The sequence below is a fragment of the Silene latifolia genome, chromosome 10 (assembly GCF_048544455.1).
Source record: "Silene latifolia isolate original U9 population chromosome 10, ASM4854445v1, whole genome shotgun sequence".
Classification (NCBI taxonomy): domain Eukaryota; kingdom Viridiplantae; phylum Streptophyta; class Magnoliopsida; order Caryophyllales; family Caryophyllaceae; genus Silene; species Silene latifolia.
The window spans coordinates 131,494,213-131,505,913 of NC_133535.1; the positions used below are offsets into that span (position 1 = coordinate 131,494,213).

Genomic DNA, 11,701 nt, shown 5'->3' on the forward strand with positions numbered 1-11,701 from the left:
TCGTGATTTCCAGATGTGCTCTTCCTCCTATCAATCGTGCTTTCAAGATGTGCTTTAGGATGTTTCAGAAGATTAATAGAGAGAAGAATGACAATGCTTCAAAGTTCCATGTTACATCCTGAAACACCCTTCTTAACCCACATTAATGTTTTTTCTCTCCATTCCTATATTGCACAAAACCCTATTAGACATTTGTCTTTCCCATGACATTCAACTCATACAAAGTTGAATCCATCATTTAAAAAATTCTAAAAATATGTCAATAAAAATTTAGTTAAGAAACAGTTGAAATGTACCTCTCAATATTATGTTTCTCTTGAAATAAGTTCTTTAGTTGCATGATCATGTCGTATGCTTCCATATTTTGGAACTGCTTTTGCAACTCAAAGTTCATCGTTAATAACATAATACATGTTACTTCACTAGAGTGACTAGTGTGCCTTTTAAAGGCATCATGTATCGCTTGGGGAGCACTCGCTTCTGGTTTGGTAGGAAGGGGTGTCTCAAGGACATACTCTTTTCTCTCTATTTTGAGAACTATTCTCAAAGCTTGATACCAATCGAGAAAATTAATGCCATTTAGTTTATCTTTCTTAAGGATATACCAAAATTTGTTGATGAACTTGTTTTGCTTATCATTAGCAACCTAATAAAGAAAAAAAGAGATTAAATAAGTGAAACAAATCAATAACCAATCAAATAAAATCAGAGCCAAACAATAACACCACATTTATATTAGATATTGTGAAAGAAAAAAACACTTAAGCCAGAAATATAAATGTAGAGGTCAACAAGATTTTATATAAGAACAAAAAAAATGACACCCTTGTGTTTTTGTTCATAGTACACTTCTGTTTATTCGAATTTTATGTATTACTTCATGTCTTTCAAAAACATCTTTGTTACACCAAAACTAATTAAAACCTCTTAGAATATTCAAAATGATCTAATCCGCCTCTTTTAATTGTTAAGTTTCTGCACTTTTGTTGATCTTTTGACAATAATTTGTTTAAAAATTGAATTTCATTAGTTTGACTAAAGAAAACCTCTTAAAATACAAAAAAAATGCTCTTTTAAGAACTATTTACTAAGTTGAGAGAACAAGAGTTAACCCAAGTGGTAAGAGCTCTCTTACCCCAACCATGAAGTTGGAGGTTCAATTCTCACCCGCACAAGTAGAGCGCTCATTTAAACCAAAAAAAAAAACTACGTATTTACCAAATTTAGGGGTTATTAATGATGTTTTTAAAAAACAAGGGTACCACGTAGAATTTGTAAAACACAAGGGCGACACTTAAACAAACACTAAATTAAACTCCCTCTAGAAAAACACTAAATTATACTCCCTCCAATTTGAAATTTTCTTCCCATTGGACTTTTTGGTCAATATTTTGATATTTTGACCTTAAATATCTTAAAAACTATAATAAATTGTCATATGTTGCTAATATATTTACATTTACCATTAAAAGTCCTCCACCAAAGAATATTTTTAACGATAAAATTAACATACAAATGCACCAAAAAAGAGGGCAAATTAACGCATTGAAAACCGTGTAGTTAAAGGAGATGAAAACAGAAAAATGTAGAGAATATTAAAAAGAAAACACATAAAATAAGTGGATCTAACTATCAACAAACAAAATAGCAAAATAACACACAAAAGTGATACTCCCTCCAGACACCTATTTTCACTTATTTTTCTCCTACCAAACCTCAACATACCATAACCTCCCATATGTACTTGAGAATACAAGATCGCTACCCAACCTCGATCACCAAAAAATCCACCCACATAATCCGACCAAACAAGCTACCCACATCCCTCCACCGTTAAATAGCCAAACACCTGGTCTCTCTATTAGGGCTATGGATTGCCCTTTTTGAAACTTCTTTAACCATGGTGGCTACTACGGAGGTCTAAAACGGAGTTGAGCAAAACAACAATTGTGATCGCTTTCTCAAGGCAATGGACACAATGGTTTTTCTACCATTCGTTCCCTCTATTGATTTCAAGCTTTCAAGCTTAGGCCAACCTTTCTCAAGGAGGGCGTGCGAGGCTTTTTCAAGAGTGGGAGTGGTGGTTGGTTGGGTGGTCATTGGCCTGGTAGTCAAGAAAAGTGAAGTTATTTAGAATGGTGAAAATCAAGAGAAGGGAAGTTGTTTTTCACTTGCAATTTCTTATCCTCACACTATCTAATCTAATACACATATTAATCACATAATAATCAAAGATCTTGGATTCCGATTAATAATTTTTCAAAGTGGTTTCTATATCTTATTAGCAAAGAGGCCATGCCTTGTGGCCAAGTTATTTAAAGGGACAACAAAAGATCATGCATGGGTTCCAATTTGGTTGAGGGAAATAGTTTTGTTGTAAATTCATATCAAATCTATCGTATATAAACAAAAACGTAAAGAAATAATTGAGATCCTTCGATAAAAAAAAATGTAAAAAGAGTGACTACAATAGAGTATGTTGTAATTTGGTAACATACCTTAAACTCATCTTCAAGTTGTCTTCTCCAAAGATAATAAGTAGCTTTAATCCAGCTTGGATTAACCAAAAATTTGTCTTCGAGGATTGCCCAACGCGATTTAACAGTTCCTCCATCGTTTGAAACAACATGTGTGACATCCGACTCCATGTCAACACAACAAGTTGCTCCTAATTCTTCAGCCATTTTCCACAATTTATGTTCAGAAACTTGAAAATTTCTAGGAAACACTCCACTAAACACTACCTTACACTCTTTAAGAACCCTATTTCGGACGTTTTTCAATATCTGCCTCACATCTTTACCCACAAGAGACCCAACATAGTCGTTATGGACTCGTTTAAGAACTTGCAAAATCGTTGACAAGGCTCCATCCATCTCGTCCTCATCCCTCTTTAACTCCGACAAAGACTTAGCATTACACCCAAATTGACGACAACTTGACGAGAAATACATATATCTATCCATCAACATAAGATTCTCCTTGTGTTGTGGCCAAACACTCTCAGTATCGTCAAGAACCAAAACTGAATTTTCCGGCTTTTTCACGACATCTAACCCCTTGTGATGTTTATCTACACAATCATCTCGTGAAATAATTCTCGAATCAAAATACTTATTCTCAGGATCAAGAAGCTCCGCCATCTCAAGAGCATATGTACGATCACCCATAGTATAAATACTCAACTCAAACATCTTACTCGCTTCACTCAAAAACGTTCTTACAAACGGCCGTAACTTCGTCAACACACCAATACGAACTAATCGAATTAAACCGTGTCTATAAGCATCATCTAAACTAGTTAAATACTGCTCGTCGGCGCTTAAATCGTTAATCGCAGTCGAATTAACTAACGTATGATCTAAATCAAGAACTAAACACAACTTCTTATTATCACAACCGTCTCGCAAATTCGTCGATTTTTCTAAACTACTACTAGTACTAATACTAGATAAACAAGTACGATTACGATTTTTACAATACGGTGTAGAATTAACTTGATGAGCACGCAATTTCTTACCGCAATGAAGGCAGAAATCGTTCCAGGTTCTACGATGCGAACACGATACAGAATCCTGTTTCTTCATTACGCGTTTGAAGATTCTTCTTGAATTAGCAATATCTCCTCCAATGGCGGCGTAATTGTTACTGTGTAAAGCAATTGCCATGGATTGACTAGAGTATCTTCAACCTGCAATTGAAGATTTGAACTAGAAATTGAAATTAGGGTTTGTATTTGGGGATTTTAGGAGAGAATTTAGAAGGTTAGAATTGAGAAGCGAGGTGTTGTGGTTTTGCAATCGTGGGCTTTTATAGGAAAGACAGGGCGGCGAAGACGTTTCGAATTCCGAGAGTTATTAGGGAAGTAATTTTGAATTAGGAAAATAAAATATTTTGGGTGTCCCACTTCTAACGGGGTAATTTTGTATTAGGAAATATTTACATAAATAAATTCAAGATTTTAATTTATAGTAATAATATTATTATTATTTTCCTAATTAATCTTTATCTTATTTAGGTTTCATAAATATTTTGAGTGACGGTTTTCCTAATAACTTATTGTGATACGTCTTTCAATAAACTTATTAACAGATCGTCTTTCTATATACTCACTGCATAAGTTTTCAGGATTATTGATTTAGTAATAGTCAAATTTTGTATAGTAATAATGTGGTGAAAATATCATTATTTTGCCCTAAGATTTATGTACTTCTACTACTAACACTATTTCCCCGATCTCTATCATATTTAATTTATCTCAATAATACAATATTTTAATCCAAAATATTATTGTAAAATATTATATTTTCGGATAAGTTATTATCTTAAATCTTTAAATACAAACATATATATATTTTTTTTTTCCAATAAGTACCTAATATCTGAGCTCGTTCAGACCAAGGCATTTGACATTTTTTTTCTTTTGCCCAACAAACCGACGATATCCATAAAGAAACGGAAGATTTGACAAAAACATAACTTAACGCTAATTATTCTTATTTCCTCCTTTAATCATTGAACCTCCAACAATCCTAAGGCCCTGTTTTTTTCAATTCAGTTCAGTTCAGTTCAATTCAACTTTATCCAGTTCTGTTTAATTCAGTTCAGTTTTTCTTTTCACAAATCAACTCTTTATTTGAATTCAATTCAGTTCAGTTCAGATCCATTAAGTTCAGTTCAGCTCCATTAAATTCAATTAAATTCAGTTCAGACGGTTTCGATTCAAAAGAACATGGCATAACAACTTATTTTTTCCTTGTTAATCTAACTCCATCAACCAAATCCCTTTTCCGCCTCCTTAACACAAATAATCTTTAACCCTTTTTAAGGCTCTATTCTTTTCGGTTGAAACGAACTTAATTGAATGGAGTTAAGCTGAACCGAACAAAATTTAATGGATCTGAGCTGAAGTAAATGAAGCTGAAGTAAAAGTTTTTGGTAAATAAAATAAGCTGAACAGAACTTATTAAACTGAATTAAAATAGAATTAAATTAAACTAAAATAAGTTAAAATTAAACAAGAAAGAACTTAACCTAGTTGTACCATCTTTCTTTCATTTACTTCTCCATTACCATCATAACTTCTTAATCCAACCAATTTACCTCTCATCATTCTTTTCAACACTTACCCACCCTTTATTCATGTCTCCCTATTTCCTTCTCCACAATCCCATTCCTAAAAAAAAATTCTACTTTTTTCCTAACCTGAATCCTTCCCCCTCTTCCACCACAATTGTAACACCCGCGAATTTTCTGTTTTGGCATTTATAATTTAATTAGCCATTTTATTATTTTATTTATATTTTAAATCCGTTTTTATAAAAATGCGGCTTTACATGTATAATAATGTTAATATTAAAAAAAATATCCGTCTTAAGTTTGTAGTAGGTTTAAAACGTATTTTAGTGGAAAATCGACTCAATTTAAGGTTTTGGGCTTAGGATGACCATTGGGTCTTTCTTTTATTTCTTCCCCTCCACCAATCCTACACTCAAAACCCTATCTTCTTCCTTCTACTCTAAAATTTCAGCAACTTTCCTCAACAAAACAAACATAAAACACCATTGTTACACAATTTCCACCTCCTTCACTAAAATGGCCATAAAACGTTCGTTTCTTATCGGTTTTCAACGATTTTCGCGCCTATCTCTCCCTCTCCTCGCCATCCATCTTCCTAGGTAAGAAATATTTTGACTTTCCCTCACCCTTACTGATGGCCGTGACTTTTATGGCACGATTTTCAAGGTCTTACTTGGGAACTCGGTTCTTGAGCTTCCTTTTGGGCAACCGGCATGGTTTTGAGTCGGAATCTTGCATTTTGAAGAAATAATGAGGTAACGGTGATGGGTTACTCGGTATTATGTCATTTATATGTTTATATGGTATGTTTTGTTGTTATAAGCTAGTAATTGTGATTCTTATGAGATTATATGTGTAGTTTCTTAAGATGGATTTATACAAGGTTTTACTTGCTTAAATTGAGTAAAGATGGTATCTTTGGCCTTCTTATGAGACGGGTAATTAGATGTGGTTGTTGTTATATGTCACTAGTATCATTACTTGCTTAAAGTTTCAGTTTTGAGACGGTTCCATTTAGCTTCCTAAAGTTGCATTTTTGAGACTATTTTGGGTGACCCGTGTTGGCCTGGAACCCGTCGTATCTGACTGGTGCGACTTCCAATGCTACTGAAAATATAACAAATGGATCGGCGACGAAAAATTAGGTGGTTTAGCCACTTGAATCACTCGATTCGGAGTCCGTATGAGTAAATGGTGCCCGTTTTACCGTTTCAAGTTCTATAAATATATATCCTTTGTGTATGATGGTTGTTTATGCTTTTTATTCGCATCATGACCAAAGTTTTCCCTTGTTGACTCGTATATGCTTATAGGTAGTTCGGATTTTGGTTTGTTTACGTTTTGCCTCGTGGTCCATATTAGTTAATTCATTTGTTATCGGTTATTTATACTTTGTTCAAGTAACATGTGAATGAGAAATGAAACGTTTATTCACCTACCGCTCATTATATTTTATAAATTGGGTTCACTATAATTTATATGGAGAATTTACATACTTCCTTCTTTTGGGCTTGTTATGTTTTAAATGTTGGACTTCACATGATTACATGGTTGGACTTTGCATGATTAACTTGATGGATTTCCTATGACTTCAAGTATTGGGTTTTTATGACTTGTTTGATGGGCTCATAAATGAGTCGCTTGAGTTGGTCACATTTATTCTGTAGATTTCACATAACGTAAATGATTCATTATCGCTTGTTATATTTTATTTAACCGGCATGTTTAAATATGAAATGAAATATTTATTTTTGTGTTACAAGTATGAAAAGATTATTATAAATAATTACTTGTAAGAGTCGTACTCTTGTAGAAATGTCATAGTACTATCATATATGCTTGATTTACATTTACGCCCTACTTGTGCTGTTCTCGCAAGTACGGGTTTGGCCTACTTGTGTTGTTCTGGCAAGTATGGTTTTGGCCACTTGTGCTGTGCTGGCAAGTGAGTCTTATCTTAGTCTTTCCGCCACTTTCGTGCTGTTCTGGCGATTGGGGTACTCGGTCTCCATTAGTAGTCGAGTCTTGGGTGTGTGCTGTGCTGGCGCACGTCGAATCGAGATGTACACCCGAGAATCTGCAGGTTTAGACTAGGACCGTATTATTATCGAAGTCCTACCCGGGGAAATTATAGTCTAAGAGTGATAAATGTCTTGCATTATTTGGATGGTTACTTTGGCCATATCTCCTTGAAATACGGGCTCGTGGCTAAGTGGTCGTGTCTGTTTCCTTGTCTTTCTTCTCCATTTATTTTATTGTTGCTTATGCCTTACTTACTTGTTTATTCCATCATTTATTTTATCCTTGTTGGTTTAAACACGTATGATCCCATGTTTAGTTATAAGTCGATTCACTCATAACTTATCTAATATGATTATTTGTTCATGTTCTTTGTTATGTTCGTTTTGACATAATGTGGCTGGGAGAACCCCGAGTTACTCCCCTCGATCGTGGCTTTCATGTTTACATGAATGACAGGTTTATGAAGATGCATTTGTGGGGTTTAGACGTGTGAGCTAGCGAGCACCTTGGACTAGTAGTCGTTTTAGTAGGATTGCTTAGACTCACCTTTTATCATTTGTCATTCGAGGGATATAATTTTCCTCACCTTGACTATCACGTTTGTATAATTTAATCTTTATTTCCGCAAATCTTTATTTGTGTTTTGGATTTTAATGAACTCGCGCTTTAAATTTTTAAAAGTTTCAAAAATTTCGTAATTTCCGCTTGAATTTATAAGTTATGTTTTCCGCGTTATTGCGGGGGTTCACGACAATTCACTAAATTCTTTTTATGTTGCCACTTAATTTCAATTTAATGATAGATTAATTGTGGTAATAGGGTACTAACATTATTGACTGGAAGGAGTTGTTAATGATTGTGGATATAGTGAATTGAGGGTGTAAGGAGGGAGGATATAATTTTGCGATAGTAAGAAAGAGGGATGACTCGTAAGGGTGAAGTCTAGTGGTTAAAATTCGGGTGAAATTCCTAGGAGACCCAGGTTCAAGCCTTCCCAAGAGAAATATTGTAGAATATTTATGGCCTGAGTCCATGCCTATTAGACTTCGAGTCTATCACTCTCGATCAGGTGGCTTACCAGATTTACAGGGTTTGCAGGCTATCTCGTATACCCGAGGATTTACCCCGTGCACACCGAAGGTAGCTGTTGCGGGTTCCTCGTCACTCTCAGGTGGCTTATCTGATTTACGGGGTTTGCAGGCTATCTGATACGAGTTGGATACAGGTCAATGGAGGGGCGGATTCAATGCAAGTCGGAGATCAGTTTAAGGCATTCCCGATGATTATTTGTGTAACACCCCCGCACACCAGGACGCCTTACCAAGGACCATTCTAGTGTATGACGGTGTCACCATCCCGGTTTCCCGAGGAAGTAGATCAAATTAGACAATTCAAGGACAAAATTACATTAATAGAATATCGGTCACAATAATATACTATTCAAGTCTCTAAAGATTTACAATTACAACAATCATGATTCTCCATCTCTAGACCAGTAGCGTGATGACTCGATCCCTCCAATCCCAGCAGCAGTAATCAACAATACCTGCTAAGTCAACTGCTCACTATCCCCGAATGGATCACCGCAGATACCACAGAACAACACGGGGTCAGTACTGACTAATCAAATATAAGACAAGACAATAAAGTAAATAGCTGATCATCCACTACTCCAACTCACCACCTGGTATACACACTGACTACACACGGAGTGTGTAGTCCTGCCAGATTACCCATCGCAACAGGTAACCCTCGCCGCCAGTGGGTGACCGCAGCCTATCCCCACCTAGTCCAGCTCCTCACGAGCGACTACCAGTCCCTGTCCCTTAATGTGCACATCCCCTCCCGTGGCGGGTTCCACGGAGGGCGAACTAGGGTGTGAAGCCACTCCCGCAAGTGACTCCACCACAATCTCAATCACAACATCGCAGCTGTCACATGACAATGTCAACACCACCACAACCACTATACTCCGATGATCAGCGGATAGCCATGATTCACAATACAATTATAAATTCAATTCAATTAACAGTAGACTGAGTAGGGAGACCCTACCTCATAACAAAGCATGCAAGACTCCCAATCATAGCCACGTGCGACTCCATAAAGCACCCTAACAATGGTAACCATATCCTATTACACAACTATACTCAAATAATCACTCAAAAGGACACAAGGCAGCAACTTACCTAACCTTGCACATCAGCGACGACATAGACAACCACCACTCACGACTTCCTTGCCCCGCGAGTCCCGACGTTCCCATGGTAGGGGTTAAGCTAACTCCTTGGAGGTATAAAGCTATGGAGTGATAGAGTAGGGTGATAGTCTAGGGTTAGAGAAGGAGAAACTGTCGAGGGAATGAGAAATTAGAAATGAATCTCGCGAACTCGCATTTATAATAACACGTCGACAGCCGCCATACTCGGTCGAGTATAGGAATACTCGGCCGAGTAGACTCCACTCGGTCGAGTACTGGTGGTACTCGGCCGAGTGGCCTCCGCTAGGTCGAGTAACTAATCAAAATGTCTCCTATTACCAGTCTGATCCCTTACCAATCATTCCTAAGGTCTGTTTAGTTAATATGGTCAGTCAACAACGTTCCTACAAATCCTGGGTGTTACAATTTGGGGGACGGTGGAAGGAATCTAGGGAATGATTAAATGCATCTCGAGCTTTCATTGAAGACGTAAGCCTTACTTGAACATGTTCCATATGAGTATGGTGAGCCCGGGCATGGGCATAGCGGTATCAAACAGTTCCACGTTGAATTAAGACAAGCCCATCTACAACTTATTACTTTTGTTTTTATAACTTTGTAATGTTGGAATAGGCTGAAAGTTTCAGCATTATTAGGGTGTTTATTAGCCTAGTAATTGCATCAATTAAAAGGCTTAAATGCTATTTAGTAGGGGGTTTAAATTGCTTAATAAGTATGGCAATTATTTAGACCTTTGAGATGCTCTTTTCAGTTTTTAAAGGATTTGTAAGGCTGAACAGATTGAACGGTCAGACGAACTGTTCGTTTTAACGATTCTGGGTTTAATTAACACATTTGGAGATTTTTATGTGTTTTTTTGTTTGATTTTTAAATACCAAAAACAAGGAATAAGCAGACACCAAGTTAGACCTATAACTTGATGAACGAGATTGGCTAACCAAGATCTATTGGTTCCAATTGAGTAACAATTAGGAAACGCGTCCTAATTAATCACTAGTTTTGGATCGAACGCATCAATCTGACTCAGTAATTGCACACAACAAATACCAAACAAAGCAAACAGCTTTTCTTTTTCTTAAAATCAATCGTTGCAATGATAAACTGAAATGGCTTTTAAATAGCCTTACAAATCCTATTGAAGTGTTCCTTTTAGATACTTAATAAGATGTTGTGCAGCTTGATAATGAGGCTCTCTTGGTTGACTTAGAATCTGGCTTAAATGTTGGACACTGTAAGCTATGTCATGCCTAGTCAAACTAAGATATAGAAGTCTGCCTATGAGTCTTCTGTAAACTTCAGGATCAGGAAGAAGTTCTCCCTGATTAATGACTAGTTTTAAGCCCTTCTGCATAGGAAAAGATGTAGCTTTACAATCCTCAAACCCTGCATCCTTGATGATATCCAAAATATACTTCATCTGGTTCATCATGATACTAGTTTCATTTCTCCCAATTTCTAAGCCTAAAAAATACCTCATTTCACCCAAGTCCTTAATGGTGAATTTAGAATGCAATTCTTCTTTCAAAGTATCTAAGGCAGTCAAATCATCACCAGTCAATAGTATGTCATCAACATACACTAAAACCAGAGCTAATTTATTTGTCTGAGGATCTTGCTTAGTGAAAAGTGAGTAGTCCTGCTTTGACTGTACATAACCAAGTTGTATCAGAAACTTAGTTAATTCTTGATTCCATTGCCTTGATGCCTGTTTCAGGCCATAAAGAGATCTTATGAGCTTACAAACTTGACCTTTGCTTTAGTATAACTCAAAGGTGGTTTCATATACACTTCTTCATCAATATAGCCATGTAAAAAAGGCATTATTGACATCTAACTGGAAAAGAGACAATTTTCTTATAGCTGCAACTGCAAGTAAGGTCCTGACAGTAGTGAACTTTGCAACTGGGGGAAACGTGTGTTTGTAGTTTTTGTCTTTAACCTGATTAAAGCCTTTAGCCACAAGTCTTACCTTGAATCTTTCAATAGTCTCATCAGCTTTGTGCTTTATCTTGTATACCCATTTAAAACCTATGACTTTCTTATCCTTAGGAAGTTCAGTTAACTCCCAAGTGTTATTTTTCTCAAGAGCCAACAACTCTTGATCCATTGCAGTAATCCATCTTGAGTCTTTACTAGCTTGACTATAATATCTAGGTTCAATTTCTTTGATGACATTATACAGAGAAGAAGTATAACTGGGATCAAAATCATATAGCTGTCCAAGAACAGCAGTTTGAAAAGCAGTTGATGTTGTAGGATAATGATAATCAACCAACTTGACTGATGGTTGCCTTCTTCTGCTTGATCTCCTCATAGTGGGAGGTTCTGAAGATAGTATAGACTGTATACAAATGTCTCCAGTACTAGAATGAGTATTAC

The 11,701-nt window shown here is 36.2% G+C and overlaps 1 protein-coding gene across 1 annotated transcript; it reads right to left on the reverse strand.

The window, feature by feature from the left end:
• LOC141609190 (RNA polymerase II C-terminal domain phosphatase-like 4) lies at positions 1-3,811 on the reverse strand. Its single transcript, XM_074428351.1, has 3 exons — positions 2,499-3,811; positions 297-646; positions 1-164 (listed from the first exon to the last, which is right to left on the reverse strand). Exons 1-3 carry the CDS (start codon positions 3,666-3,668, stop codon positions 143-145), a joined length of 1,542 nt encoding a protein of 513 aa, XP_074284452.1. The 5' UTR covers positions 3,669-3,811; the 3' UTR covers positions 1-142.
• Positions 3,812-11,701: the final 7,890 nt, after the last annotated feature.